This window comes from Archocentrus centrarchus, chromosome 11 (assembly GCF_007364275.1).
Source record: "Archocentrus centrarchus isolate MPI-CPG fArcCen1 chromosome 11, fArcCen1, whole genome shotgun sequence".
Taxonomy (NCBI): Eukaryota; Metazoa; Chordata; class Actinopteri; order Cichliformes; family Cichlidae; genus Archocentrus; species Archocentrus centrarchus.
Genome location: NC_044356.1, coordinates 11,950,438 through 11,975,410, shown reverse-complemented (window position 1 = coordinate 11,975,410; position 24,973 = coordinate 11,950,438). Strand labels below are relative to the sequence as shown.

General features: G+C 42.4%; 1 protein-coding gene across 1 annotated transcript; it reads right to left on the bottom strand.

The window, feature by feature from the left end:
• Positions 1 to 455: 455 nt before the first annotated feature.
• On the bottom strand, positions 456 to 8,575 carry csnk2b (casein kinase 2, beta polypeptide). Its single transcript, XM_030740976.1, has 7 exons — positions 8,452 to 8,575; positions 7,693 to 7,774; positions 6,605 to 6,707; positions 5,822 to 5,937; positions 4,794 to 4,869; positions 4,177 to 4,366; positions 456 to 2,856 (listed from the first exon to the last, which is right to left on the bottom strand). Exons 2-7 carry the CDS (start codon positions 7,762 to 7,764, stop codon positions 2,766 to 2,768), a joined length of 648 nt encoding a protein of 215 aa, XP_030596836.1. The 5' UTR covers positions 7,765 to 7,774; positions 8,452 to 8,575; the 3' UTR covers positions 456 to 2,765.
• Between the last annotated feature and the right edge of the window lie 16,398 nt (positions 8,576 to 24,973).

Below are 24,973 nucleotides of genomic sequence, written 5' to 3'. Positions count from 1 at the left end.
GCTTAACACGGAGAGTGCACGCTGCCTGTTTTTAGATTAAAGGTGCATTTTATGTGGAACTCCCACTTGAGCCTTTTCCCCACAGCTCTAAAAGTTAATTTAAGAATAACCACAGAAGCATGACTGCAATCTTATGATGGTCAAGAAATAATTGTTTTATGTGTTTAAACATGACTCCCATTATTCAGAGTCATGTGAAATGCAACTGTAACCACACCCAGAAGCAAGACACCCAGCCCTGCGTCCATCACTGAGGAAGAACTCATGAGCACCAAACACCAGGGAAAAAAAATGAAATTCACATGGTTGTTTATGCTCATTCTGTTTTATCTTTTCATCTAGCTGCTTTAAGGTCCCCCCCCTCTCCCCCGTCACAGAACTCTTTACTGACACTGTGTGGCAAGAAGGCAAATTTCAGTGCTAAATAATCATAATAATAATGGAAGACAGAAGAATATGAAAAGAAAATAGAAGTTTATTGAGAATTCTGAATCCTGCTCACCCATCCACAGTAGCAGAAAGATTACAACACCACAGACAAACAATTAGTTAAAATCTGGACACATAAATACGTTTCTCTTGTATCATGAAATCCAAAAGCAAAAATCTATCGCAATCATACAAACATAAGAGGAGAGGGAGTGAAGGGATCGCCACCGAGAGTCTGCCCCACCGTTTGGGAGACACCGCCTGCCTGTGAGCCCAAACATTTAATTTAAAAAAAAATAAAATAAAATAAAATGACGGCGCTGTGGTGGAGTCAGCTCAAATTCTGAGGCTCCTCGAACTTTATCGGAGCCGTTTGGGAAGACAGAGTTAGATGAGGAGATTGTTACCCCAGCACTCATATTCATATGAGAAATCTAAAGCTACAAGCAGCAGGAGACTAGTTAAGTCCTTCAGAGACTAGAAACCAGTAGCTTGGCTCTGTTTGGTGGTTTTTTTAAAAATCCACCTATGGGTATCTAGTTTGTTAAACAATGTAAACATTTGGCCATTTTAAACATCCTACCAGCACCTCAATGTACACCCAGCTTGTATAAATAAGCATGCTATAAAACATCCTTTTGCAGTATTGCCATACTCTCTCTAAAGTGTGTCTCTAAGTGCACCGCTGACTGGTTTAGTCCTGTGTAGATCTAATAAATGCATTCAAGGTTTATTCAGTCTTTAAGATGATGAAATGCACGCAATTTAAGAACTGCTGGATGCAACATCCAAGCACAGGTGAGCAGTCTGAAGAGGGATCAAGTCATAATACGAAACATGATCTGCAAAATCAACAAAAATATGCAGCTTTTAAATTTGTTGTATCTGCCCTTTGCTTCACCCTTTTGAAAGCCTTAATAACAGCTTATTTTAAAAGTAAAAAGCATCCATAGAAGTCACACTTCAGGATGGACACAGAACAGCTAGATGCAAACATGCAGAACAATTGCTAGTTATTATTCAGGTTTTGCATGAACTGAAGCAAACTGTGCTGATTAGTGATTAGTTCATAAAGGTGCAAACTGCTTGTCTTGTTCTTCATGGCAAGAACCTGCAAGGCCATGGGCTTAACATGGGTTGAAACTGGCACAAAAACGCCCATATGACGACGATTTACATCATCTCAGCATCTGAGCGGATTCAGCTTTGGTGTTCATCTGTAACCATTAAAACAGAGCCGGAATAACTGCTTTCTCATTCACAGTCTAAGCTAATGGTCTGCCTGCATTTGCGTCATATTTACCATACAAGCATGAGTGGTATCAATCTCCTCATCTACTCGCTGCCAGAAAGCAAATTAGCACTCGTTCCCGAATGTTCGACTGTTTCTGTAGCACAGGTGAAGCTGCACAAAAGGGAGGGATAGAGATCGATACAAATCTGCTTCTGCAGGACGCGACGGGTGATGGGGGGGAGGGAGAAAAAGTAGTTCAGGTTTTACTCTCACGGATTGTTGTTTGACACATGCACAGACAGCTGGAGAAAAGACAGGCTTGTTACAATTATCTGACAATTCATTAAATCGTCTATTTGATCCATTTTACCTTCTCTAACCTGGGAAAGAAAAAGACAAACAACTCAGGTGTTTCTCTGTACTTTAAGGCAAATTTAACGACAACGACCCAAATTTTGCAAATCATACAGGGGGAATAAAAAAAAAAAAAAAAAAAAAACACCCACCGCGGGTGTCCAAGCTGTCTTTGTGAGTGCCAGCCTGAGTGTACATGCATTACAAAGGGAAGGGGGTGTCCAATAACGGAAGGTTTTACCACCACTCTTTACCAAACTGTGCCAAATACAGAACACACAGACACTGCACTTTCAGCTTTGGACACTGATCACACTGTGGCATCGCCCACCAGTGACGTAACTCCCTCCTCCCTGTATTCACAATACGAGTGAACAGCAGCGGCGGCAGGGAGCCCCCGCAATGTTCAGCTTCCTCTTAGCTTGCCTTCCATTTTTGGCACAGATGAGTTTGGTAAGGAACGTCTGGAAAACCAAGTGTGTGTTTGTGTGTGTGTGTGTGTTTATCTTTAAGATCATGGCTGCGCATTTTTATATCTCGCTCACACTCAAAAAAAAAAAAAAAAGAAAAAGAAAAGATTTTTTTCATCTGCCCTAATCTAAACCAAAATAATACAGTCTTCAGGGTAGGGAGGGGGCACACGAAGAGCTTTGTAAAATGCAGGTGACCCCTCTCCATCCTATAATAACTCTCTCCTCTCTGGCTTCTCTCTTTCTAGAAATCTTCCTCCTCCTCAGTCCTGGACGCTCTAGCGGATAGCCTTGACGGGGCTCTTGAAGCTTGATGCGGCTTGCAGCTGCAGCTGGTAGGCCATGGGGTGGATCTTGAATCCATAAAGCCTGAAGGAAAAGAAGAGATGACATTTAAACCGATCAGTCGTGTATTTGCTGTTACAGAGAGAGACAGCGGTGATATTTGATGACAAACATCACAACACCCTGATTGTCTATAATAGGTCCTGGTAATGCAAAGAGACATTTACACACTTCTCTGCAAATATTTAACTACAGTACTTCGTGAGGCCTTAATGACAACAGTATGTTCAGCTACCTCTCATCCTGTGGACAAACTCCACATGGAAGCTGCTGAGGGTAGCCCTTGTTCTGCTCTCCAGCATCTATGAAACTTAACACAGCCCTCCAGCAGAGAACAAGCTGTCAGCGGGGATGAAGTGACTGCTTGGGACAAACCGGGGCCCAGCAGAGTTATAAAGAAATACTCTGGGCTCAGTTGTGTATTCACAGAACGCAAAGCTGGATGGAGCACACACTGCTTCAGATTTCATTATAATGAATATTCACAAGGTTTGATTCAGTGTGAGGCTTTTGTTTTGTTTTTTTAAACGAATAATCAAATGAAATTTCTGTCCAATTTCAAGCACTAAGGGCAAGCTGGTTAGGGGGACTGAACATTCAAAAAATTGTTTTAATCTATACGAGTGTAACAAAAAAAAAGAGGGGGGGATACTAAATATGTAAATATGCCACAGTGTGGGACAAACTCGAATGGATGGGGGTAGTGGGGTCAAGCTGTGTGACATGGGTTCAGAGAGTGGGTGGCAGTACAGAGGACTAATCCAAATAACAAGAGCAAACTGAAACAGTCGTTCACAGGGATGCACGCAACCTCACCCATCCGTCAACACACAAGCATATTTGTTCACTACAATTAAACTGCAAACTAAGAAGTGTGAAAACACATTTTAGTTTAGTGAAATAGTCAAAACTATATTTTTTTTAAAAAAGAAAAGGAAATTAACTGGATTGATTCTTTTGCCATTAAAAAAACTAACAAAAACACAACAAATGCAGTAGAAATGTTTTTAGTTTTAGTCTTTGTTGGCATAACCAGCCCAAGGAAGCTTCGCTACATATGCGTTAGAGATCATCATGTATGTGAAAGTGTTTATATTATGTTTTATCATATTATTGTGTGGTTCTGAATACAAAGATACCTTCATATTATAAGAAAAAAATAAAACTAAAGTATGTGTCGAAAAAAAATATATAAATAAATAAAAATTAATTGAAAGAATCAAACCCCATTATGGATACTGAAGTAAATCGAAAGCAAACATTTTAAACTAAATAAAAATTAAAAAGTTACAAATCTACAACAGTTCTGGTTGCACTCTTCAAAAGTGGACCAACAACACTGACCTTGGGACAAACTGATTGGCGGGCCTCTTGGGCCTGTACTCAGGGTGAACCATGAACAGCATGTGGGGGAACCCAGTGCCAAAATAAGCTCCATCTGTGTGGTGGTGCCTGGAGGACTTGGGTGTGTAGACATCCATACATTTTGGGCAGTACAGCTTCACCATGGCCTCTCCCGGGATGTCTGACAGGCCTATGAATCGCATAGGAGGAAGAAAAAGAAGAAATAGGCTTAGATATGAGATCCAAATACCTGAGATAATCAGTGTACACTTCCTTCTGTATTAATGTTATCAACTGCAGGCAAATCTAGGTTTCAATAAAACCAACAGCATGTTTTGGACAGTTTGTCAAAGGCAGCCACATAAGGCGGTGGTGCCTTTAATCACTGATTAACAAAAACCCTAAAAACTAAACAACCCCTCTGAGCAAATATCACATATAAAGAGTTTCTAACCAAATAAAAGTCACTGAAAAAATTCTTTGCATAAAAGGTGCCTCAAAGCAGGACAAAGAAAAACTTTATCTCTCAAAAGCTGTCTGCCACCTTGTGGTAACACCTGAGTATCTATTTAACACACGGTGTATGTGCATGAGGGCATTTACATCAGTTTACTCACCGATAGGAAGCATAGGCTGATTCTCACAATAGACCCGGGGACAGTAGCCAAAATCTCCCTGCTGATACTTCTCCAGCTGATGAAGTAGAAATGAACACAATAAAGAGTTAACATATCAACATCAGGTATATACCAATTCTCATTTTAAACTGATTTTTTTTTTTTTTTGTCATCGTGTGAACTTTGCACAGGAGAGCTGACTCTCACTCTGACTTTGGTGTTTTTCCCATCCATGTGTCATTGCCAAAAGCTTGTCAGACAGTGGCATAAAAATCTAAGTGCAAATGTAAGAAGAGCACCGCCTAGCAGGGCAAAATACCCCCGTTACACTGTATCTTGATCTTGATGCCAGTGACCCCATTTACAATCCCAACTTTGCTTTGGTCATAAATCTACCTGTGAAGTTTGTTAAGTGTAGGGCGAATGGTTCTCGAGTTATTGAGCGAACACTTCAATGAATGCTGCCTGGATGCCCGCCTGCCATTGGTGATCACATAGAACACATTTAATAGTGTTTTTCTAAATCAAGCACATCACAATAATACGGAGAATGGGTTATATTTTTATCCAAACATGGAGGGAATAATTAATAAAGACTGTCTTCATTTTTCATGTCAACACCACAGGAAGCAAATGAATAATTTATTTTCAGACATTTGTTTCCATTTCATGTCTTCTGTCACACAGACAGCTTTTCATGTCCAATTTTATGTTCATCTGAAGGACAAATCCTCCTCTGCTGCCACATTCAACACTGAAATTACCAGCATCATGTCAGCCAGGGTTTTATAGCTGGGGAAACATTTCTCCCAGAGAATGTGGCACTTTGTCAAGCCCATTTATATAAATACACAAATAATACACAAATGGGATCATTATTTAAGCAAAATACAGCCTGGTGATCAAGCATCTCCAGTGGTAGTACTGTACCATGAATGGGGGAAAATCTGATTCAGCTATAAATCCAAACTCAAACAGCACATGGAGCTTCCCAAGTGGAGGCAGAACTGGTGGATTTTGGCACCTACCATCTGTGCAATGCCTCGGTTAGTGAGGATGTAGCGTGCGTGGATGAGGCCGTACAGCATCTCAGCAGCCTGCTCAATCAAGTCACTCTGGTTGGGATTGTCCTCCAGTTCCTCATCTAAAGAAAGGAGACACAGAGAAACTACTCACACTTTTGACTGTTATAAAGAGACAGATTATCAGAGAAAAGGGAAACACTAGTACAACAGAGAGACTGGGGCACATGACAGTTTTCTAAATGTCCTCCAGCAATGAAAGCGCATGAAACAAAGATGTTCTGAGTGAGTCTGAAGAGAGAGGAAACCTGCAAGGATCTGGAAAAAAAAAGAAAGGGAAAAAATGCACAACTGGGAGTTACAGTGATCTGAATAGAAAAACCTGAACAGGAGACTTCAAATAAAAAGAAAGCTGAGATCAAAAGTCTCCTCTCATTATTTGTTAACAGCAAAAGAAACGAATTAAAAGCTCAAGAAATACTTGCAGCTCCTTTAATCTTACTTCCTGATATCTGCTGCAGATTATAAACAATAATGCTTTGTGTTCTGCATACCGACAGCAAACAATAAAGCTACTTTCAACTGCACCCTTATTCACAACGGGTCGTCACAGCAGAAAGCTCCCCATGTTTGATTTGGCAGATGTTTCTTGCCAGATCCCCTTTGCGTCTCTTCCCGAGATCAAACCAGGGATCTTTAGCTTGTTAGGTGAATGGGTCTATTAGTAAATCCTGACACGACTTATTACTTAAAACCGAGAACACCAAGCCATGAATGTAGCATACAGACCTGGTTCAAGGTCCAGGATCATGTCTAGGGCCTGGCGGTAGTGGGGAACCTGCTCATTGAGCCCAGTTAGGTTGAATTTGTCCTGGATATAGTCTTCATCCACCTGTCGTTAGAGAAACCACAAATCAGATTAATTTCCATCCACTGGGAACTGAGTCTAGCTCACAAACTGGAATAAGAAGCAGTGAGAATTAACAGAATTAAATGAAGCTTTTAGCTTCATACAGCACTGTAACCCAGCCGTGTATTTATCATTATTATTGGTGCTTATTGTTTCCTGCCTTGAATGCATTTCCTTTTCCTACAACTTTTCATAGTTTTTACAGGAACTGACCATTTCTGTACCAACAAAAATGGAAGCTTGTATTTTTTAACATTATAGGCCATGATTTTATTGGAATTTCTCATCTCACTTTGACAAACTACATTTTTTACATACTTCAGCAAATCTAAATATTTTAAGTGTTTCTGCACAAAATATTTGAAATATTACACACCTATACACAAAATGTATGTAATCTTTTTCAGTTGCTTCAGAGATGTTTTCTTTCTCCAGCTTAGAATCTACTGGAAGAAAGCCCAACTATGTCAGCTATCAGCTGTAATAAACTGGATATGCATGAATGCAATGTGGTGAATAAGGGGGCTTTTCTTTTTTCCTTTTTTTCATCATAGCACGTCTCACTACCATCTTGTAAAGCTTCCCTTTCACTGTTGCTTCTATCCTTCTGTCACAAATCACCCCTGGCACTTATCTCCACCCTGCCTGCACTCTCTTCTTCTACTCTCTTGTGCACTGTCTATTGCTTTGGATGGTTGATCTCAGGTATTTAAACTCATCAACCTTCACTACCCCTACTCCTTGCAACTTTCTTATACTTGTGCTAAAATATTTATCTATCTATCTATTTATTATTGGAGCGGTGATATGTTTCCTTTGATAGATGGCCAAAATATTTGGCATTCAAGAAAAAGCCTGGATGAATGTAGTGAAAATAAGTCCAGTTTTGCACTTTTTAAAAATTTTGCATCGAATGATAAAAATTCCTATACACATGCAGATAGCACTGGGGTGGTCTGTCACTCACCTCACAGAAAAACTCATTCCCCCTCAGCCCACAAAACCAGGAGATCCATGAAACTTCTTCTGAACTGCTCATCTCTGGAGACCTGAAAGACATGAGTGGACTGAATGAGCTGCCTTCATTTCCTCTTGATTTAACTGTAATTAATGAAGGAAGGAGGTGGGGGGGGGGGGGGGGGGGGGGGGGGGGGGGGGGGGTACACAACCTCCAAAGCCTATTCATCTGATCTACATCTTACAGGAGCTATTCCTGGTTGTACTCGGCACAAAACCTGATTAGCATTAGCGGAGAATAAAACGCTACTTCTAGTTTATCCGATAATGTGTGAATGCAATACTAACTTTTAAACCCATACTTTCACCTAGCTGGGCTCTTTCTTAGTCATTTGTTAAGATTCCCTATAAAATAAAATTAAAAAGGAGCATAAGGAAAGTATAACAGAAGTAGCCGCTGCTCAAACCTGTAAAGGCTAAGCCAGCTATCAGGTATTACCCGCTCCCGGGTGTTTGTTAAGTTTTAAAGCTTTCCTTTTTCATACAATAAGACGTCTAATAGCTGATAAATCAGTGGGATAAATCCGGCTTTATTTGTATGCTGTAGTCCTGCGTGCCGGGTAACGTTAGCAGGCTAAGCTAAAACCAGATGAGGTCCAATATGGCGCCCGGTAAGAAAGCAGGCCCCGGAGCGGAGATACGCGGAGGAGCCTCCGCCTCTGCGCTCAAACGGCTCCACACACTGATATGGGTAACGGCGCTAACTTACCCGGCTTTCAGCTTTGACAATCTCGAAAAAAATTGGCAGATCAAAAAATGTAGCAATCTCACGGGTGTAAATAAGATGGACACCACCTCCCACTTCGCCCCGTAGATTACGTTCTTCCTCTTCCTCTTCCTTCGGCCTGTTGTCAGCAGGTTTAGCATTCCTCGGTGCTGCCGCTCACTGTTCAGTTTCGGTACTGCATGTTGTGAAACGGCGCTATATAGCAGCGCTCTTTTTCCATCCTCTTGTCTCCCCTTTTCCAGTAACAATTTTTTAGTGATGTTTTTCCAAATTAAAAAAAGAAGAATTAGAAAAAAGCCGTATTTGTACTACCGCTTTTATTTCATGTATTTATTTGCATTTTGCTCCGCTATTTTACAGGATTCCCACGTTTATACTCATGCTTGAGCCATTGGTTATTTTAATTTTATTTTTTGCAAATTTTTGCGATCAGTTACAATCATTTGTATTCCAAGAAAAATGCAATCTAATCAGAATACTTTTAGAGTATACTGAAATCATACCTTTACTAAGATTAAGATTAAGATTAAGATAGTGTTTATTTGTCACATGCACAGTTATACACAGTACAATGCACAGTGAAATGTATTTTGTACCTGCAACCATTTATACACACACATATAAATAAGAAGAATAAAAATGAAAAAAAAGTAATTCACACTATACACTATACTCTATATACTATACACTATACACACTTTTATAAATTATAATATTTACATTGTGCAATAATGGTCCAGTTAGGGCTCAGAGTTGAGCAGACGGATGGCTTGTGGGTAAAAACTCTTCTTCAACCTTTCAGTCTTAGTCCTCAGGCAGCGGTAACGCCGGCCTGATGGGAGCAGGGAGAAGAGAGAGTGTCCGGGGTGGCTGGGCTGTTTTAGGATCTTCATGGCCCTCAGCCTGCACTGCTTGGTGTAAATGTCCTGCAGGTTGGGGAGGGTGGTTCTGATGGTCCGTTCAGCTGAACGAACCACCCTTTTTAGGGCCATGAAGTCCTGCTTGGTGCAGTTTCCCATCCAGGTGGTGATGCTCCCACGCATGATGCTCTCGATGGTGCAGATGTAAAAGTTCCTGAGCACCTTGAGTGGGAGCTTGAAGTCTCTCAGCCGCCTGAGGAGGTAGAGACGCTGTCTGGCCTTCTTCACAGTGATGTTTATGTGATGAGTCCAGGACAGGTCCTGTGAGATGGTCACTCCCAGGTATTTGAAAGTGTCCACTCTTTCCACCTCAGCACCACTGATGACAAGTGGATGGTAGTCCCTCTGCTGCTTCCTGCTGAAGTCCACGATCAGTTCCTTCGTTTTGCTGACGTTGAGCAGGAGGTGGTTCTCCTGGCACCAGTTCTCCAGGCGGGAGACCTCTCTCCTGTAGGCTGTCTCCTCATTGTGGGAGATTAGTCCCACAACAGCAGTGTCGTCAGCAAACTTGATGATGACGTTGGACTCTGACGTGGCCTCGCAGTCATGGGTGTACAGTGAGTACAGCAGAGGGCTGAGCACACAGCCTTGGGGGGATCCAGTGTTGAGGGTGAGGGAGGATGAGGTGAGGTGACCCACTCGTACCACCTGTGGTCTGCTGGTCAGGAAGCTGTGAACCCACCTGCACAGGGATGGGCCCAGGCCCAGGTCCAGCAGCTTAGAGACCAGCCTGGAGGGAACTATGGTGTTGAATGCTGAGCTGTAATCTACAAACAGCACTCTCACATAGTTCCCCTTACCAGTGTCTATGTGTGAAAGGGTCTTGTGGAGGAGGAAGGATATGGCGTCATACTATACAGCACCTTAAACTTGGTCGTGTTACTTTCTTTAAGTAGTCTTCAGGAATACTTCTCCAGGTTTCTTGAAGGACATTCAAAGCTCTTCTTTGGATGATGGCTGTCTTTTGTTGTATTCTCTGTCACGATGATCCCACACTGCTTCAGTAATGTTGAGGTCCGGGCTCTGGGGAGGCCAATCCATGACTGATGGTGTTCCATTGTGTTTTTCTATCCAGGTATGCTCTTATTGCATTGCCAGTGTATTTGGGATCACTGTCATAGTCAAAAATGAAGCTGCTGCCAATCAGAAGGTTTCCAGATGGTATTACATGGTGGATCAAAATCTGATTTCTTTTCTGGGTTCATAATTCCTTTAGTTTTGGCAACACCCTACGGTGGCCCTGAGAGGCCAAATGCCCTGCAACTTTTTTTTTTAAACAACTTTATTTATCAATTGTACAAACATCAAGGCATATGAAGTGACTTGATAATTATACAGTGCAGTGGAACAACAACAACAAAGAAGAAATAAAATCACACTCAATAAGCAAGGAAAAATAAATAACAGTTTCCAGTTAGTGTTAATGGAAGCTGAGGAGAGACCGGAGCAAACCAATCCTTGCTTTGGTTATAGCTCTAAATGTCTTAGCATTACAAAGATTGCAATATTTAAGACAGAAATCATTATAGGATAGATGCTTCCAGAATTGTCTGCTAAGTGGATGGTGCCAAAATACCTTATCTAGCCATTCCTTGTTGCAACAGCAATTTAACTCTGACAGTGACATATCTGTTATTCCAAATCGGTGTATTGTGGGGGGTGAAATTATGATTATAGAGAAGTTTCCAGTACAAAAGGACCTGCTGGTGAAACAGAGATAATTTAATAGGGAGTCTCTGGATTGAGAGAGCAACTTAAGAAAACACTAGCAAATAGAAAATGCTGCAAAAGCACACAAAGAAAACGGAAGTGTTTTGGGGGGGGGGGGGGGGGGGGGGAGACAATAACGTGACGGACCAGCTGCGGAAGTGACAAAAAACCAAAACAAAACAAAAAAAAAAAACATGCTAATGACTGTAAAGAGACCCTTAAATGAACGTAGGATCCTTCAGTGTTGTGAAGGACAAAAAGATATAAGTTAATGTGTGTGTTAATTGCATGATCCATATAATACTGTAGATATATGTTTGCTATTATGTGTTTACTGTTAGCCTGGATCAGTTTGAATGGCACTTTTGTAGCTAAAACAAATTTTTTTTCAGGTTAAGATGTTTTGTCCATTCTGTGGGTTTAAGTTTGAAACCTTGAAAAAATTTTGCTGTTCCTGTGGAAAAGACAAGTTTTGTACCTGCTAAAGATGCAGCTACAGCCGCAGACCCTGAACACTCCAGAGGTTGTTCAGCAGTTCTTTGAGTACCGTGCTGGACAAGAAGCAAAAAGAAGGATGTTCTCAAAATGCAAAAAGAAATCAAAGAAAATAGTGAATCGAAATATTTGAAAGTGAGGCTGTTTTCTGACAAAATGAAACAGTTTTGCAACATGTGACCACCATTTTTCTCTTATATGTAATCTAGATTTCTGTTGGGATCATGAACAAAACCAAGACCTGGTTATTTTGGCCTGATAACATGCACAGAAGTTGACACAAATGGGTTTGAACGGCTACTAAAGGTAACATCCTCACCTGTGATCTATTTGCACAAAATCAGTGTGTGTGCATAAAAGCTGAGTGAGTTTCTGGGATCTAGACAGACTCTTGCATCTTTCATCCAGCTGCTGATGTTTCTGGATTCTGAGTCATGGGGAAAGCAAAAGAATTGTCAACGGATCTACGGGAAAAGGTAGTTGAACTGTATAAAACAGGAAAGGGATACAAAACGATATCCAAGGAATTGATGATGCCAGTCAGCAGTGTTCAAACTGTGATTAACAAATGGAAAATCAGGGGCTCTGTCGCCAGAAGAAAGCCAAATGCCACAAAGTATCTCGCCTACAATACACCAAACAGCACAGAGACAAGCCTCAAAACTTCTGGAACAAGGTAATTTGGAGTGATGAGACCAAAAGTGAACTTTTTGGCCACAACCATAAACATTACATTTGGAGAGGTGTCAACAAGGCCCATGATGAAAAGAACACCATTCCTACTGTAAAGCACGGAGGTGGATCGCTAATGTTTTGGGGATGTGTGAGCTACAAAGGCACAGGAAACTTGGTCAAAGTTGAAGGAAAGATGAATGCAGCACATTATCAGCAAATACTGGAGGCAAATTTGCACTCATCAGCCCGAAAGCTGTGCATGGGACATACTTTATGTTTGCTACTGGACAGCAGGAATTCAGCCAAAGCCACAGCTTCTTTTTGAGGCCACCTCACACTTCCCTGTAGCAGATGTTTGTGCAAATACTAGCAGAATTCTAGTGTTACAGTTATGAGGAGTTTCAAGAAGCCATGGATTATGGCATCCAGAACTGTCCTGGGTTTGGACTTCCCTAAATTCCATATCTTTTTGCTCATAAGCCAAGTTTAATATCAGCATTTATGGTTTTAATCAAAAGTTTAAATTTTTGCATTATTTTATAAACCCTTCCATGTTACTACATTTTATCCTGCATTTTGTGAGGAAACATTTCAAGAAAGTCTCTAAACATAGCACATGAAGATTGATGCATCTCAGTAAATCAGAATATGTCATTTCAAAAACACTAATTATAATTGGCAAAATTTAAAAAAGCCTAAAATGTTTGTATCTTGAAAATTAACTGTTTAAAATGGAGGAAAATAAAACATTTCCACCGTATTCAAATGTACTGAGACACAGTAGTAGAATTATACTGTAAAAAAATTTCAGCACTCAAGAGAAAAAAAATCTTTATTTGAATAAGAGTGCACTTTTCTTTTTGAGGAGCACATTTGTGAAGAAATGCTCGTTATTCTTAAGAGTTTGAACACTGTTCACAAAAATATTGATCTTAAAGAATGCTTTAGTAAACCTGTCTTAGTAAAACAAATGTGTACATCCATGTACTGTTTGAGGTTAACGTCATTAAAAGGGCAAAGTTCTGTATACAGTAGAGCACATGGTCTTCTGCTTTCTTCAGGTAGAAAACCTACCCAGTGAAAGTTTACAGTAGTTCAACAATTTTAAACAAATAATAATTCTGTAACAAATTTGTACCTAACGGTTGTTCAAAGTTGTTTTTTAAGAATCTGTGTCAGAGCTAATAGTATCCACATCTAGCAGATAATTTCTGTTAGAATAACCAATTGTTATCCTCTAAAGTCCAGCCATATTTTTGAGTGATATATAATTTTCAACTGCAGTGGACCAGTTGACTGTTAGAGGGATCTCACTCTGCCTTTCCACATTCATTAAATGGACCTGGAGATTGTCATCACCACATACACTGCGCTGAGCTGGCAGAATGTCTTCAAACTGGTGCAGGACTTCCTGAGACACTCTGATCCACACTCTGTGCCATCATACCTTAGGTCAGTCACTTACAACAGTGCAAGTGTACCTGAAGTAACAGTGAGAGCAAACTGAACTCTTAATAGCATTCTGTGTAGTGAACTCTAGTCATAAGGTAAAGAAAAAGGAATATACATGAGGGAAGTTCTGGTCCTCAGTCTTTTTCTGTACATACACTACTGAGCGATCAAAATTTCAGGAGACAGTATGACCTAAAATATATGGACTAAATAATTACCTGTGAGGAAAGTGATAGCTTCTGATTTACCAGATGGACAGCAAGACTGGTGCACAGGTCTGATGGTGTGATTGTTCCAGAGGTGTCTGTACTCATTAAGCTTTCTTTGCAAGACATTCATGAAGACATAGCACACAACATTTATGCTCCTGACTGCCATTGAAAAGTTGCCTCTCTCTCAGGTCACTGAAGAGTTCAGTCCAGAACTGAGTCCTAATGATAGAATGACAACATACGCAAAATTAACAAAACAATGTGTTAAATGTCAATGTTGCCTTTAAAAAACTGGCTGAATTCATCTGTAGAATCCTGAACTGTAATCACTTAGGTCATACAATTAAAAAAAAAATCCATGTGTGATTCTTGCATTTACTGGCTGAGCTAAAGAAAAGTTGTCCATATAAAAATAATAGTTTATTTCTACATTAATACTGGTAGCTGGTATCCCTTGACAATTCCAATCCACACAGAGCTCCAAACTAACTGACACCCTCAGTATTTTGTACCACGCAATTTTCCAAAATTGGGGGTAAATGTGTGTGTGTGTGTGTGTGTGTGTGTATATATATAAATATATATATATATATATATATATATATATATATATATATATATATATATATATATATATGTAGCCAGGTGAAATTGAAGCGATTAAATAGAGGGTTAAACAGCCCCACCTGGTGGAGCATTGTTGTCATTCTCACTGAAGCTGGTTAGTCTCGCGAGAATGCGGAAATCCCGCGAGATTTCAGATCGAGGCTAGAGGCCAGACTAATGTCCCGTACGCCATCAGATCGCCGCAAAGCTGCTTGAGAAACCGATTGTTTGCCGCATGGTGTGGAAAAGCCAGAGCAGTGGAGCAGCGTAAGTGACTAAAGGCACAACATATACGTGTGATCCAGCGTGCATGGTGTGTGCGCTATTTTCAGAGACTGAGCTTATGTTTGCTCTTGCTGGTTTCAGAGGGGAGAAATCCAGTGATAGGCTGAGGTGGTGTGTTATAGCACAGGCTGACCACTGGAGTCAGAGTAAGTCACCGACTATTCCCTGGTGTTATGATGTGTTATGTACTGTTTTGCTGTAAAACACTGTTCAGATTAACTTTATTGAGGGTATAGAGTTTAGTCGTGTTGTAATATTGTGAATGTGTTTGATTGTTTTATTCCTTTTCTTCTTGTCTTTGTTTTCTTTATCAGAAAAGTGAGGCCACTGCTGTTGTCTGTATAGGGAATTTGATTTGTACACAGTAGGAAAGCTTAGGCCTCCATTTTGTTTTCAATCTACAGCCGTTGATCAGTTCTGTGTCCATGAGCGGTGTTGAGGCTGGAGGAGGCAGGGGCACAGTGTATTGTTAAAGTTGAGACATTTGTTAATTAACCTCAAAACAAAGAATTAATGCTGTTCTTATTCTTTATTATGAGTTCAGTCGGGGAATAAAGACCCATTTTAAATTTTATTTGGTGTAAGTCCTGTCCTTTGCTGACTGGGCCACACTAATTTTGGTGTCAGAAGTGGGATTCCTCTTTAAGTTTTGAGGTCATTGTACTGAGAGTGAGCACGAACATATTGTACAGAGACAACAGTAGTGGCCAGAGGAGGTCCAGCTCCAGAGAGCCAGAGGGGTGACGGCTGTGGCGCGGTGTCTTGGAGGCAACTGTGCGTGTTGCTGGTGTTCTGGAGGAGAGCCGACTTCGTCATCAGAGGCTGCTGGAGAGGACTGCTTTCGACTGGTTTGGGACTGTTCGGTGGAGATACATAATGGCTAGAACTGTGATAATTGACTTCACTAAGGACATAGAAACAGAGACTCCTGAGAATGTCCGAAGAGGAAGTGGGGGGCAGCTGCTCCCACGGCAGGAACCAGCCATGGAGATGATGCAGGTTTTCTGTTCAGTGATGGAGGTAACCCAGTGCACAGCTACAGTCACAGGTCCTAGAGCTGGGCAGGAAGCATGATGAGATAATGTCAAGTATTGCTAATCTAGGTAATGTTCAAACACGGTCTGTTGTTTACATCCCAAGAGAAAAACATGTTGTACCTTTCTGTGGTGAGGTTGGAAAAGATGTGTACACTGTAGATGAGTTCATAGAAGAAATGCAGCGAATAATGAGGGTGAGGGGCCTACAGAGAGAGGAACAGGTAGACTTTATCTTGTCACATCTAAAGGGTCCAGCACTAGAGGAGGTCAAATTACGGATGGGAGGGCAGCCTAAGCATCCTAGTGACCTATTTTCATATTTGACTGAAGCCTTCAGAGAGAAGTGCACCACACCACAGCTATTGCATGCTTTCTATTCTCGCAGACAAGTGGATGGGGAAGACTTTCGTGAGTATTCACATGCCCTCTCTCAGCTGCTAAATCTAGCTCTCCAACAATCCCCTAATGCTGTAGCTGACGCACAACTGGCTTGAGAGACCAGTTCATTGAGGGGGTTCGGGACTCAGCCCTGAGACGCGGATTGCGTAAACTAGTTAGAGAGAAACCCGACTCTAACCTATTTGATGTCAGAGATGAAGCAATAATGTGGTCACTTGAAGACAGGCCCCGTAACATTAATGTAGCACGAAACCGAAACTTGGTAGGAGACAGCAGAGATGAGACTTTAGAGAAACCAGACTCAACCAGAAAAATACAAGCTGATCTGGCCGTAACTCTGCAGGAAGTTGTTAAAATGATTGCACAGCAGGGTAGGGCGATCACTGAGCTAACTGATGCAGTTCGGGGGCTCACTGAGCGGAATATCAGCTCAGGGAGTGTTAATCAGGGAGGTAGGCCTAAGGTCCAGCCCAAGTACACAAGTGATGGTCAGCCTATATGTCTGCATTGTGAGACTGTGGGACACATGGCCAGGCAGTGTACTGCCCCGCGGAAGACAGAAAGTCAGTCACCTGCTGCACCTAGCTCCACGGTGCCGGGAAACAGGAACCCTCCATTGCTGTGAGCCGAGCAATGCGAGGAAGGTCAGAAGGCTCAGAGAGCATTTTAACCAAAGAACGTTTTCTGGAAAAGGCTGTTGGCAAGTGTCCTGAATTAGATGTTCAGATAGGGGGTGTCCCCCTTAGGTGTATACTGGACACAGGAAGTAACGTAAGCACTTTGACTGAGGGTTTCTTCAGAAACCACCTTCATGGAGGAGACGAGGACATGCACTGTACTGCTAAATGGCTCAAACTGACTGCAGCCAATAAACTGCCGCTCCCCTACTTGGGCTATGTCGAGCTAGACATACAAGTTCTTGGGGTAGCTCTCCCTGAGTGTGGTTTCTTGATAATCAAAGATGGGGACAATGAGGAGCCAGACCCTTCGGTACCTGGCATAATTGGAATGAACATTGCTAAGAGATGCCGGCAGCTGATACACACAGAGTTTGATGTAGCTCTGGATGGGAAGTTGGATCCCATCTGGAGGGAAGCTTGCCGTAGGGTACAAGAGGCGGAGCTAGTTGAAAAGACATCCATGGCCCGGCTTGCTAGTAAGCACAGGGTGCGTGTACCTGCCATGTCTGTTGCCACACTCCGTGCAAGGGGGCGCAAGGGACAGTCCAGCGGCAACTCCACTATGCTGCTCGAGCAAGGAAACTCACCACTGCCTTGTGGGTTGATGGTTGTTCCAACTGCCGTCTCATCCAACAGATCTGTGTTTCCGGTTCAGGTTATTAACCTCTCACAGGAGGATATCTGGTTGTCACCAAAAACCAGGCTAGGCATTCTCAGCCAGTGCCATCATGTGGAAGATGACCCCTATGAGGTTAAGTTTCAGCGGATTTCTGCTGACCTGGAGGAAGTTAGCATTAGTCCGAGGGACAGTCAAAATCAGCCAGTGACATACAGAGCTTTCTAGATCGGCTGCACTGTGGCGGCAGCCCAGAGCAGAAAGTAGAGCTTGAGTCGCTCTTGAAGAGATATGCAGATGTGTTTGCTGTGCATGATGAGGACCTGGGGTTCACTGATCGAGTGAAACATGAGATCCCGGTGATTGAGGAGACGCCTGTCTCCCAGCCCTACCGCCGTATACCACCCAACCAGTACCAGGAAGTTAGGGAGCATATTTCAGAGCTACTTAGGAAAGGGGTAATCCAGGAGAGTTCAAGCTCCTATGCTTCACCTGTTGTTCTGGTACGCAAGTCGGATGGTAGTCTAAGACTTTGCGTAGACTACAGGAGGCTAAACGCGAAGACCAGGCGGGATGCGTTTCCGCTCCCACGCATCGACGAAAGTCTGGATGCACTCTGTGGCGCCAGATTCTTTTCAACGATTGACCTGGCTAGCGGATATCACCAAGTTGCAGTACATGAGAAAGATAGGCACAAAACTGCATTTACCACACCCTTTGGCCTGTATGAATATAAGAGAATGCCCTTTGGATTATGCAATGCGCCTGCCACATTTCAGAGGCTCATGCAGGCAACAATGAGTGACTTGGTGTTTCAGACTGTACTGATTTACCTGGATGACTTGCTGGTGTTCTCATCAACATTCCAGGACCACCTGGTGAGGTTAGAGAGGGTCCTGAAAAGGTTGAGGGAGACAGGGTTGAAGGTCAAAATGGTGAAGTGTCACTTCCTTCAACCTGAGGTCAGGTTCCTTGGTCACTCAGTCTCAGCCCAAGGCATAGGCCCGGACCCTGACAAGATAAGTGTTGTAAAACGGTGGCCCATCCCCAGTACTGTAGGGGAGCTCCGTGTCTTCCTAGGCCTTTGCAGTTACTACAGGAGGTTTATTGAAGGTTTCTCCAAGATCGCAGGGCCCCTTCATGATGCTGTGAATGCATGCATCAGAGAGACTAGCCAGATGAAGGCTAACAAGATGTTCAGGTCAGTCTGGACACAAATGTGTCAAGAAGCTTTCGAGCTGCTGAGGGACAGACTAACCAGTGCTCCCACACTAGGCTATGCAGACTTCACCTTACCTTTTATCCTTGAGACAGATGCAAGCAGCCTAGGATTAGGTGCTGTTCTGTACCAGGAACAAGCAGGTGGGAAGAAGGTGATAGCCTATGCGAGCCGGAGGCTCAGAGGGGCTGAGAAGAATGATCGAAATTACAGCAGCATGAAACTCGAGCTGCTAGCACTCAAGTGGGCAGTTACGGAGAAGTTCAGGAGCTACCTGTTGGGGTCCAAATTTACTGTCATCACAGACAACAACCCCCTGTGTCATCTCTCCACTGCCAATTTGGGGGCTATCCAGCAGCGATGGGTCGCTCAGCTAGCTGTGTTTGACTTTGATGTGAAATACCGGCCTGGACGGTGCAATACAGCAGCTGATGCCCTCTCCCGGCATCTGCCAGCTGATGAGCCCGAGCCAGATAGTGAAGATGCAGAATTTGATCACTGTGTAGCCATATGCAGCTCACTCAAGACAGGGACATCTTTGGATATGAGTTTGGTAGCAGCAGGGATTGAACAGGGTAACATCAGGCAGTTGCAGGCATCTGAAGTAATTCCAGATAACATACCCGTGTTGCCTGGGTACTCTAAAGCAGAACTACAGTGTTTTCAAACATCTGACCCAGTGTTGGGGGTGCTGAGAAAGGTCTGGGGCCGCCAAAGAAAACCTACTTACCATGAGAGAGCAGGCTTATCCAAACCAGTACGCTCCTTGTTGAAACAGTGGTCCCGACTGAGAGAAAGAGATGGGCTTTTGTACAGAGTGATTGAGGATACTCACCTTGGAGAATGCTATCAGCTGTTGCTACCTGCATGCCTCAAAGAGCAAGTCCTCAAGAGTGTGCATGACCAGATGGGACATCAGGGCATTGAACGAACTTTAGGACTGTTGAGACAGAGGTGTTTCTGGAGTGGTATGCATGAGGATGTTGAACAGTGGGTTAAAGAGTGCCAGAGATGTGTCCTAACAAAGATGCCGCACCCAAGAATCCAGGCTCCATATACCCCTTTTTTAGCTACTCGACCACTTGAAGTGGTGGCTGTGGACTACACAGTGCTGGAGCGAGCCACAGATGGTCGTGAGAATGTGCTGGTGATCACAGACGTGTTCACAAAGTTCAGTCAGGCCATTGCCACAAGAGATCAGAAGGCAAGATACGACAGCAAAGGCCCTTCTCAGGGAATGGTTTTTGAAGTATGGAGTGCCCGAGCGCCTGCACTCTGATCAGGGCAGAAATTTCGAAAGTGCTGTGGTTGCAGAGCTATGCAAGTTGTATGGAGTAAAGAAAACCAGGACCACACCCCACCATCCACAGGGTAACCCCCAGTGTGAGAGGTTCAACAGAACTTTACATGACCTCCTGCGCACGCTTCCCCCTGAAAAGAAGCGGCGTTGGCCTGAGCATCTGTCAGAACTTGTGTACGCTTACAATGTCACACCACATTCAACCACAGGGTATTCACCTTACTACCTGCTGTTCGGGGTCCATCCACACCTCCCGGTTGATGCCCTGTTGGGCCAAGAGCAAATGAGGGATGATCAGCCTGACTGGTTAATTACCCACCAAGAGAGGCTGCGGGATGCGCACGCACGAGCAAGAGAGTGCGCCGAGAGAAAGGCTGCTGGAAGAGTGGTGCAGCAACAGGAGAAAGTGTACTGCCCACCTGTTGGGGTGGGGCAGGAGGTGTACCTCCGACATAGGCCTCCTGGGAGGAATAAGATCCAGGATGCATGGGCAATTCCAGTGTACAAGGTTGTCGAGGTCCATGGGACTACCTATACCGTGGAACCTTTGGAGGGAGGCCCGAAGAAGAGGGTCCATAGGTCCAACCTTCGGCCATGTGTGGGGCCCGTACCAGTGCAAACCAAGCGTCACTGTTGGCTGCCCCCACTGTTGAAGGGATGTTAGTTTCGGAGTCGGAGTCTGACATGGAGCCAGACTTTGTGTTGATGGAGGAAGTCAGGTGTTCTCAAGCTGGGCAAGAGGCCATCGCGGGGCCTGACAACTTGAACCTGCTGGCAGACAGAGCAGGAGGCCATCAAGTAATAGAGTGTGAGGATGTGCCTGAGCAAAGGAGGAGCGAGACACCTAATAGTGATGTGGGGGCCAACTCCATGGACCATGCCCCACCATCAGGGCGTTTCAGCTGCCCTGAGGAGGAAGGGGGACCGCAGCCTGTACCCGCTCTGAGAGGAAGGAAGGAGAGGAAGGCCCAGGTGGAGCCACCCGTTCCCCCTCCACGTCGAAGTGAGAGAGAGACTGCAGGGAGACATAGAAATATGTTTCACCTACCCAGATCAGCATGTAATTCTGTGTCCTTTAGCCCAGATGTGTTCTCTCAGATACTAGCAGGGGTGGCCCTTTATACATCCAACCTTAGAGAAGGGATGGGGGAGTAGGAAGTCACCGAGGACGTTGACTTTTAGCAGGGGAGAATGTAGCCAGGTGGAATTGGAAGCGATTAAATAGAGGGTTAAACAGCCCCACCTGGTGGAGCATTGTTGTCATTCTCACTGAAGCTGGTTAGTCTCGCGAGAATGCGGAAATCCCGCGAGATTTCAGATCGAGGCTAGAGGCCAGACTAATGTCCCGTACGCCATCAGATCGCCGCAAAGCTGCTTGAGAAACCGATTGTTTGCCGCACGGTGTGGAAAAGCCAGAGCAGTGGAGCAGCGTAAGTGACCAAAGGCACAACATATACGTGTGATCCAGCGTGCATGGTGTGTGCGCTATTTTCAGAGACTGAGCTTATGTTTGCTCTTGCTGGTTTCAGAGGGGAGAAATCCAGTGATAGGCTGAGGTGGTGTGTTATAGCACAGGCTGACCACTGGAGTCAGAGTAAGTCACCGACTATTCCCTGGTGTTATGATGTGATGTGTTATGTACTGTTTGCTGTAAAACACTGTTCAGATTAACTTTATTGAGGGTATAGAGTTTAGTCGTGTTGTAATATTGTGAATGTGTTTGATTGTTTTATTCCTTTTCTTCTTGTCTTTGTTTTCTTTATCAGAAAAGTGAGGCCACTGCTGTTGTCTGTATAGGGAATTTGATTTGTACACAGTAGGAAAGCTTAGGCCTCCATTTTGTTTTCAATCTACAGCCGTTGATCAGTTCTGTGTCCATGAGCGGTGTTGAGGCTGGAGGAGGCAGGGGCACAGTGTATTGTTAAAGTTGAGACATTTGTTAATTAACCTCAAAACAAAGAATTAATGCTGTTCTTATTCTTTATTATGAGTTCAGTCGGGGAATAAAGACCCATTTTAAATTTTATTTGGTGTCAGTCCTGTCCTTTGCTGACCGGGCCACATATATATATATATATATATATATATATATATATATATATATATATATATATATATATATATATATATATATATATATAAAACCTACACCGACTGACTTTTCTGGTGTATATCACTCATTATCAAGGCAATGGATAATGCTCTAGAGCACCTAAAGGTAAGCGGTGAATGCTTAAACTTTAAGGAAAGCCGGTGCTTACCATTCTCCATAAAAGGTGCCAAAAATTGAATGTTGATGCAACATGAACCACAAAAAATTCCTATATGTCCCACCAGCTGTATTCCACAATCTGGACAATACATTGTCTGGTGGAAAAACACAAAGAGAATGCCTGTGATATCAAAATATCAAATTAAAAACTACACACATATTTAGGTTTACTTACAAGCAATTATGAGAGCATTTAGGTAATCCACTTTGTGATTACTTAACAGGTCAAATGAAGAATGTCACATATGATTTCATCTTCACATCAATAAACTAGTGATATTGTGACACACATTAATACCTTTTACTCACAGTACTTGTTCTCAAGTACAACAAAATAAAGTCTAAAGCTACGTTAACATAAAGCTACCACTACCCCATGTTTTTTTCTTTTTAACAAACTCTATAGTTAGCTATGTATGTATATTTCATATATCCACAGTATTATGTGGATCATGCAATTAACACACACGTTACCTTGCATCTTTTTCTCCCTCCTCCGTTTAGCATGTTTTGATTTCTGTCACATCCGCAGTTGGTCCGTCACGTTATTGTCTCCCCCCAAAACACTTCCGTTTTGCTTTGTGTGCTTTTTCAGCATTTTTCTATTTGCTGGTGTTTTCTTAAGTTTTTTTTTTTTAATTTGGAACAACAATTTACAAACTAAATAAGGCAACAATACAAAAACAAATTATCAGATAGGATTTACAGGTTGAGTTGTACATATTCAAGTTAATAAAAGCAAGCAAACAAACAAAACAAAACAAACAAAAACAGGAACTATTAAAATAACGAGACAAACGTCGAGGTTTACAACAAATTAAACTTGTTAATCAAAGTACAAATTTGTTGGGCAGTTTAACGTTTAACCACCTTTAGAGACTCACAGAAACATATTAGGAAATTTTTTAGACTACATAAATTTGGATTAACTATAAAAAATCTACATTTATGAACAAAAAATTTCCCCAGTAAAATTAAATTATTAATTAAAATGTTTTCTTAAGTTGCTGTGCATTTACTTCCGTTTTGTTTTTACAGCTTCTGTTTGTTTTCCCAACTTCTGTTTTGTTTTGTGTGCTTTTGCGGCATTTTTCTGTTTGCTGGTGTTTTCTTAAGTTGCAGTGCATTTGGCCTCTCAGGGCCAACGTAAACACCACTGGCTGAAATGGAGCCCCAAACCATGACAAAGCCTCCGCTGTGTTTTACAGATGGCTGCAGTTACTCACTGTTATACCCTTCTCATGATCTCATCTGAATATACTCACAACAATTTGAACCAAAGCATTCAAATTTGGATTCATCACTCCATCAGACCACCATTGCCACTGATTTCAGTCCAGTTCGGCCTTTTCTCCCTGTTTCCCTTCCTTAAGAATGGCTTCTTGACAGCCACCCTTTCACTGAGACAATTTCTGATGAAGCCTCAGTGAACAGTAGATGGATCAGCTGATGGACTAGATGCATCTCTCAGGTATTGTGTCAGGAAAAAAAAATGCAGCAAAGACCTATTTCTTAAGGAAACAACTTACAGATACTGTTCATCTGCTATAGATTCCTCTTTTTTAAGGACACTGCACACCGTGCTGAGAGGTGCCAAGTTTTCAGCTAATAGCTCTATGGGAATCATCTTGTTGGTGCAAAAATACTATTTTATGTCAGTGATTTATACATGAAACTTAAATAATACTGCTGTGAGTCATGGGGCTTTGTAAGTTTTTAAGCATTTGACTTAATAACTTACCTTAAGTTGCTGATCCAGTGAAATCTTATTGGCAAAACTTTCATCATATCCCTCTTTCCAGAGGTCAGGGGTTATTTATGATTTATGCTAATTATCAGCAAATGCCTTTCCTATAGCTCCTGACATCAGTGGTCCAAACTGTGGGTGCAGACCTGCTGTGGGTCAGTGCTGCTGCAGGTTTTTGGCTGCTGGACCAGTTCTAGATTGTGCACAGACACTGCTTTGAAAATATTACCTGCTCAAGTTTTCTTTCTGACAAGCATGTACTAATGAATATATTGGCTATGTTGGCTGCCAAAAATAAAGCCCAACTAAAATAATATTTTCATCCATCTCACCCTATCCCTAGCACCCTCTTGTGTCACACCAAGCCTCTGCATGTCCTCTTTCACTACATCCATGAATCTCCTCTGAAGCCTTCCTCTTTTGACCAGTAAGCTGCTTGTTGTAAATTTAACTCAACAAGAGCTTTTATATTATTACAATAAATTAAAGTGGACTTATTCTGCTGATTTACAGCTTAATTTTTTTTTTTTTAATTCTTGGACTCTATAGTACCTTTGCATGATTTACAGTAAAGTCCAAAATAATCCTGTTCTTGGTGCAGCCCATCAGTTTAGACTGATTGGCTGCCCCTTATAAACAGAAATTTTGAACATGTGGGTGTGACTCTTGTGCTTGAAATGACCGTATATGGACATCTAGCATTTACAACAGTCTGACGTCGGGAACACTTCGGTCAGTCTTGCCTTGTCTCGGATGCATGCCAGCTTCCACCAATGAAATAAAAATAAAATTTCTTCACCCATTAGTCAAAATTTTGAGTTACTAATTCAAAATTGAGAAAATAACTTGAAATTTTGACTTATGGATGGCAAAAAAAAA